Source organism: Euphorbia lathyris, chromosome 3 (genome assembly GCF_963576675.1).
Source record: "Euphorbia lathyris chromosome 3, ddEupLath1.1, whole genome shotgun sequence".
Lineage (NCBI taxonomy): Eukaryota > Viridiplantae > Streptophyta > Magnoliopsida > Malpighiales > Euphorbiaceae > Euphorbia > Euphorbia lathyris.
The window spans coordinates 109,920,068-109,927,689 of record NC_088912.1 but is presented as its reverse complement, the minus strand read 5'-3'; the positions used below and the strand labels follow the sequence as shown (position 1 = coordinate 109,927,689).

Sequence of the window (7,622 nt, the reverse complement as noted above, 5' to 3'; positions counted from 1 at the left end):
GTAGGAGAGGAAATGCAGAAAATCTATCCAAGTCAGTTGGGACCTGAGCCTGTTCCATTAACTGTTCTTTATCAAATAACAATTCTATATCGAAATGCCAAGCAACTTGAAACTTTTCGAAATACAAAAGGATGAAAATTAAATCAAACTAAATTAATCATAAAAATATGTTTTATGATTAAGTATCTAATATTGTCCAATAAGCGTTAATTAAATAAAGTATATATATAATTGAAAATCAGAATGAAGTCATGCTCCTCATTTCCCTCATATATAAGAATCGAATCAAAATCAAAACTAGAACTGAAATCATAAGAACCAAAAGCATAATCACGATTAAACCTTTCTTCAACAATATCATTTTCGTTAGCCGCTCAACTAATGAACAGTTGCGAGTGACACTATAAAGATAACATTCAGAAGAACTAAAATCACTATGAGGATGAAACATTTGTTCAGCTATATCAATAATAAAAGTCGGGATAAAACCGTTGTTCAATAATATCAACATCGGTCTCGCTATGCAGCTTCAACTTCGCACACCTAGTCAAGAAAGTAATTGAATGGTTAAAAAAAGATAAAAATATGCAGCATCCAAATTCATATAGCATATAATTCTTTATTTTTCACAAAAAAAAATGTTCTTGTCATAATCAGCAAAGTCAAAATTACCTCGACTTGACTTTATGCACCTTCGCATTCTGTCCTGATAGAATATGTTTGAGTGAAACAAAGTTTGGAATATAAGCAATTGCTTCAACTTTGGACATGCTATGGACATTCAAATATTTAAATTGATGTTTTATTGGATCCATGTATACTAAAGCTTCTGTAGAAGAGAAAAACATCAGCAGTGCCCCATCATCCAAGTACTTAATTGGTTGAAAACAGCCGTAATGTGGTACTAGATTACAATATATGTAATCGAAGGAGTAAACTTTAGACCACCCCTTATCGGTACTATTATCTTTCATTGTCCAAACATGAATAGCACCATACTCAAGAACTGCAGTTATGCAGAGTTCTCCTCCTAATACCCCAACACTGTCTTGTGCATAAGGATCGTTAATTGCTGGTGATGGCACCGACCCAAAACCTTGCTCCCCAACATCAAAACTAAATATAGATAATGATTGTAAATTAGAAGACCAATAAATAAACCCGTTCAAATAAGTTGTGAATGACTTGGGAATTGACTGGTTGAAAATGTCTATCTCTTTCCATGTTTTTGTACCAAGAATATGGACTTCAGCCTTATTGGAAACATGGGTGTCATGATGAAACATTCTGATCACTGTATATTGGTTAGTGGTGGGACTAAAACCGAACCCATAACATATACTAGACGAGCTCAATTCAATCTTATCTGTTGGAAGGTTAATAAACTCACCCATAATTGGATTGCAAACAATTGGGCATAGCCATTTATCACATTTATTCAACAAGCAAAGTAACCCATTGCATGAATTAGTGGCTCCATATTGACTATATTTCTCTGGGATTTCAAATTTGGTGTCAATTTTAACCTCAAGATTACAAACACATCCACGCTTAAAAAAGTAATGATCACACATCCCAAGCTTGAGCTCAAAATCATCCTTATCTGGCTGCACAAGATAAACCATTTTCGACCCTTGTCTACACAATGAGGTTTGAATCAGAGGATAAACCTCACCTTGATCAAAACGGACCTTTGCAAATTCGGGGTCTGAAACTATATCATACCATGTTTTGCAAACAGATTTGAATATAAAAATCGTCTTAATGGACAATCTAAGTATGATAGTTACCACAATATCCTTGGGAAGATAAGAAAATGAAGGTTGAGTGACTAGGTTAAGGCTAACTTCCCCTATCATTGTTCTATCTCTCTTTGCATTAGAGTTTGTAGTCAGAGAAATCCTTCCACTTTGCATGATTGTTTGTGAAGATATGATACTGAGACAAATTAAATACAACTATCAGCATAATGAATTTAAAACCTTAATTGTTATACATGTTTCGGAAATAAATGATTCAAGTTCAACAAATTACTTGAAACCTAAAATCTTAGTATAAACCAAGATTCATCGTATCCAGCAGTAAATGAATAGCTAATTGAAAATTGGAAGAAAAAACAGCGCAAAGAGAGAAGAAGTTTTACCGGAAATTGATGGCCGGGAGACTCAATTGGAACCTAAAAATTCATAAAGCTTGAGTTCAGCGCTGCTGATTCTAATCGAATTGTTTATAGTCCATCTCCGTTGGTAGGGCAGATATGGTAAAAGCATATAAACAGAATAGCTAAGCAACGAAGGGGTTGTTTGGGTAATTTGTCTTTTTTGTGATGTCTTCTTTTTTTTCCTTTTTCTTTTTAATCAAATGTGATATGATTTCTACTAGTATATTTTTGGTTCAATAAAGGCAAAAAAACATGATTAGGTTCCACATCTTTCATTTTTTTGGTTTATCAAGCTATTAAACTTTTATTTAGATACATTAAGCTCCCAATTTTTTATTTTGGGTCTCATTATGCCCTTGATAACTAAAAAGCGTAATTTTTAATATAAAATTCAGTTAACAGACTATTATTCATTGCAGCTACATTCAGAATTTGTATATTTTTACTGTTTGAAAACAGTTTTGGATGTGTAATGTGGCTATAATTCAAACTGTAAAAAATAATTTTTTAACTAATTTTAAATACATATGAAGTTAATAATGTTTTTTTAGCATAATTATATATTAACAGCTTACTAATTTGATCATCAAGGGCTTAATGAGAACAAAAATAAAAGATCAGTGACATAATGTATCTAAATAAAAGATAAAGAGCTTAATAAACTAACAAATGAAAGATCAGGGACCTAATCATACTTTTTGTCTTTAATAAATCTCTTGCCCTTTTTTAATTTTAGTTTTATAGAAAGTCCTAATTATTTACATATAATATAAGGCCGGATCAGACTCTGATCATGTTTTATGAAAAATTTGAATCCCAAGGAATTTTCTAGCAATGCTTAGACTTTTAGCTTTCTTTTTTTTAAATAAAATTATAAGCCATTAAGATTGCATATAGAGCCTGTCCTTTGAATTTGGCTTGAAAAATTCATTTGCCGTTTGGAATATTAAAAACTGGGATAAAAATTATGGATTTAGCCTTCACTTATGAAGTGGTACAAATTTAACTTTAATGTTTTCAAACAAGAACAATATTGGCTCTACGTAATAACAATTTAGAAAGAACAGGTTTGTCTAGTATTTAATTTTAACTTCAGACCTTGCTAATATCAATTATTATTATTTATTTTTTAAAATATCAATTATTTCTAAGATATATATTTACTATATTATTAACGAAATTACAAAAATTCAATTAAAATGCTAAAAACTAAATCCGCTAAATATAAGTTTATTACAAATTTTTCTCAAACGGTCTAATATTTTCTATGTTATTAATATATAGTGGAAATAAAATGTTCCTCAACTCTTTTTTTTTTAATGCAAAGATGATACTTTATTAAGAAAGATTGGAACGGTTACACAGAAAGGGAGGAGGATTGGAAAACCACACCCTACGCAGCTGTTACCTAATGCATGTTTAGCTAATAAATGAGTCGACACATTGGCTGATCGTTTGATGAAGGAGACTGAACATGCCAAAATATGTTATTTACTAGCCAGATGCATCGCATGAAACATAAAGGGCGGTTCGGTGCACTACGCGTCCCCGCTAAGCGATGGTCTAGTGAGGGATCCCATCACAAGGGTCTACTGGGGGGCAAGCCTTCCCCTGCCAATTTTTTTGGCAAGAGGCCGCTCCAAAGACTTGAACCCGTGACCTCTCGGTCACACAACAACAACAACATTTACCGTTGCGCTGAGGCTCATCCTTTGAATCGACCATTCTAGACAAAATACGTATTTCTTTTCTTTTGTATGATAGTTGTACAAAAATTGGGAGAAGAAAAATCCATGCACCAAATATCATGAGCTGAATTTGGAAGGTCAGAGGCTAATGCTATGAACCCTATATGTGGCCTATTATAATCGAATTATAGCACAGACATAATTCTACAATCTATGAGGATTCAGAAAGACATTTCTTTCTTAGTGCATTTAAACTACCTACATGCAGAAAGCAAATTCCGAAATACAACAAAAGGAGATGCTGTAAAACAATGAAATTCACTATTAGGTCCGATTGGAAGACAATTTCATGTCAATAATGAAAGCAAAACACTTACCGGTTCCTCAAGGAAACGAAACATTGGCGTAATCATCCCTCCATCCAGTGAAATTACTCCATCACTTATAAGTGGAAGAGAAAGTAGCATCTCCTCCCTACTTTTGTAAACTTGCAGGCGAGAAAAGAGGCTGTAAATATAAGTCTCTCTGAGGCCATAGACATCGGATACATACAAGAAATTCATGTAATCCACATGGATCATGTTAACAGCGAAACCAATAAATCCAGGTGGGCACTCGCCATTAGGCAATTTTGGCTGTAGAAGAAAGCCTCCTTTGAGGGTCATCATCCACAAATTCACCACAGTCAGGTCTACAAGGGAAAAAAAGTTTGTAATTCAAGAGCTAAATTCCAAACAGAAAGAGATACATCACTACAAGAAAATGTGTTTTTTGTGGGGAAATATTTCCCCACAGAATATCAAAAATTCGCCACTAAAACCTTTTTGTGGCGAAATAAATTCACCACATGGTCGCCACTGTTAGAATAAGTTTGGCGAAAAATTAATTCATCACAATAGATACACATTTGTGGAGAAATGATAATTCTCCACAATAGACTAGACATATTTTGTGGGGAAAATTTCCCCACTAGTCTTTATACTTTTTGTGGGGGGTAGAGTTTTCACCACAAATAAGAACATTTTTTGTGAGGAAAATTTTCTCACAAATTCTCATTTTTTTTGTGAGGAAATATTTATATCCCAACAAATAATATGTAGTAATTTTGAGAAAAAATAAAATCCCTTAAAAAATTAAATATCCCCACTATTATATATTTCTTTTGATTATTTACTTTATTAAAATATTTATTACTAAATATATATACAGTAAAACCTCTATATAGAAATACACTTGGGACCAGACTATTTGTATAACAATTGAGAGGTTATTCCTATATAGAGGTTGGTATAACAAAGACTCTCAGCACTTGGGACCAAACTTTTGTATAACAATTGGGAGGTTATTCTAATATAGAGTATTCCTATATAGAGGTTCTACTATATATTAAGAATAAGAATAAATTTAAATAAATTGTCAAAATAAAATTAACATAGAAGAATAAAACTAATAATTATATATAATTAACAATAAAAATTTAAAATTACATTAGTTATAAAATTTGAATTCATGCGTACAAAATGGACCAAAAAATAATGTCAACCAAGTGAAAAATGTAGTAGTTACAAAAATTGAATACACCTTTACAAAATGTCATATCTAAATATAAGTCAATTACAATTCTTTCTATGTCCGCAAAAATGAACAAAAGTCAGAAACTCATGTTAATACCCAACAGAAAAATGTTGTTCAAGTTGCTGATCAATAAGAAGAGGAGTATCTTTTTGTGGCTTCATGTTTTGTTACTGGAAATTCAAGTAATAATTGGATATTCAGATAGGAGATTGCTTAGCTTACTTAACATAGGGGCAGTCATCACACTTCCATGTTTTGTTGAGCAAAGCATCATTGTAAATCCTGAGTTGGTCCTTGGTCCAGAGATGAAACATGAGTTGTATTGTATACATATTTTTTATTATTGTATATATAAAGGTCTAAATTTATTAACTCCAATAATCCAATATATAGCATATGCTCCATCCCTATCCTTTCTAATTCATTCACCCATTGCAATAACTTTATTTGGTTCAATTCAATTCAATCTTTTCAACTTTTTTTTAGTATTGTATACATTTCTTTTATTATTGTATATATATATATATATATATGTGTGTCCCCACCATGATTATTTAACAAAATTTAACTAACTATATCTCAATATTGTTATTTATGGTTTCTTTTTTACTTATAGGTTCATTAGTCTCTTAATAATGCTGATATTGATGTCCTAATCACCTTTTGATGCTCTAAGTTCTCATCCTTAAGGAAGGAAGAAAAAAGGAAAAAAAAGTTAACGTGTGATTTGTCTATTCTTTTTCTATCCTATCAGACTATTGTTCTTGTGTTTATTTGGTCCTAAGTTCGGTTTTTTATTTTCCTTTTTAATCTATTTTAAACTATACTGCTTGATCTAATTGTAATCAGGTATAATTTCCATTATTAGCAATGTATCATAAAATGAACGAGCCATAATAAAAATGAAATTGTATACCAACTAAAATAAATCTTTTTTAGATATAAAGGACTCTGTCAAACGCCCATTAGATTAGTATAAAATTTAGAATCAATTTACTTACAATCTCTTATTATCCTCATCGTGAGGGATGCTTTTCGCCGGCAACATTCTGCAGTCGGTGCTAGAATATCCATTTTGTTATTCGGAGTGCTTAAAAAATCCGCTGATGCACTCACATGTTGAAAGAAATTTTCTTGTTGTTTCTTCGCCATTGTTTCTCCTGCACAAAATTACCAAAATTAGAATCATTGGGTTTTCCTCTTTCTTTCCGTTCTCAATCAAATTTTGCTACTATTTTATGTACAATGATGAATTTAGCAACATGAATCTGAAAGCTTCTTTGTATTCTATTGAGGGCTATTGGAGCACAACTTATGCTCATTCAGCGTTCTAAATGACATGAAAGATGAAGTCTCTCTATTTAGATGGATATAACTACTCCCTCGTTGATTTAACTAAACTTCCTAAAGTTCAAATACAGGCATCTCCAAGGAGCAAATAATGGACCTTATATATATAGGGAAACCATTTGAATTTAGTCATATAACAGAAGGGTTTTGGAAATTGGTTTGTATCTCAAAATCCTCAGGAACAAAACCTCAAAAGAAAAAATATTTGCAAGATGTACTTAGCATGGAAATGTATTTATTTTTAATTTTTTCTAATCAATGAACTCAACTTGGCATAAAAAGAAAAGAGAAAAAAAAAGGAGTATCAATTTTGCTAAATTCAATTTACATAGGCTCACCTTCTAAGCTTATTGAATGCTTCAGAGCAATATTCAGACTATTATAATTGAATTAAATAAGCAATGAAAACTTCAAAAACAATAAAACTGCAGTAGATCTCTCATAGAGTATAAGCACGAACACGGATGGAAGAGGGAAACTACACTAAAACTGGGAATAATTGATTTCTTCCCTGAGAGATCCACCCAAACCAAGATGAAAGTGAAAATTAAATTGTCAATCGGAGAAAGAGCATAAGAGAAAGAATGCTAAGAGGCTGAGAAAGATGAGATGGGAAGAAGTGAGATTATAAGCCGAAACCCTAGAGATGAAAATGACACAAATGCCACTATGAAGTCACATGGTTTTGTCTAGTTTTCTTTTTTATTTTGTTTTTTGGGTTAAGGTGCAAAAATACCCCTCTGGAGCAATTTTACCCCTAACGTTTAAAATGGTGCAATTTTACCCCTAACGTTTGTAGCCAAGAGCAATTTTACCCTTAACGTTGATAAATTGGGTCAAATTCAGAA

At 31.9% G+C, this 7,622-nt stretch overlaps 1 protein-coding gene across 2 annotated transcripts; it reads right to left on the bottom strand.

The window, feature by feature from the left end:
- Window positions 1–340: 340 nt before the first annotated feature.
- Window positions 341–7,314, bottom strand: LOC136224398 (F-box/kelch-repeat protein At3g23880-like). 2 transcript variants are annotated; one of them, XM_066012729.1, is made up of 6 exons: window positions 7,113–7,314; window positions 6,426–6,584; window positions 4,227–4,540; window positions 1,791–1,938; window positions 673–1,116; window positions 341–543 (listed from the first exon to the last, which is right to left on the bottom strand). In XM_066012729.1, exons 2-4 carry the CDS (start codon window positions 6,574–6,576, stop codon window positions 1,879–1,881), a joined length of 525 nt encoding a protein of 174 aa, XP_065868801.1. In that variant the 5' UTR covers window positions 6,577–6,584; window positions 7,113–7,314; the 3' UTR covers window positions 341–543; window positions 673–1,116; window positions 1,791–1,878. The 2 variants fall into 2 exon arrangements, with proteins under 2 accessions (XP_065868801.1, XP_065868800.1); XM_066012728.1 differs by having other exon boundaries at window positions 673–1,938.
- Between the last annotated feature and the right edge of the window lie 308 nt (window positions 7,315–7,622).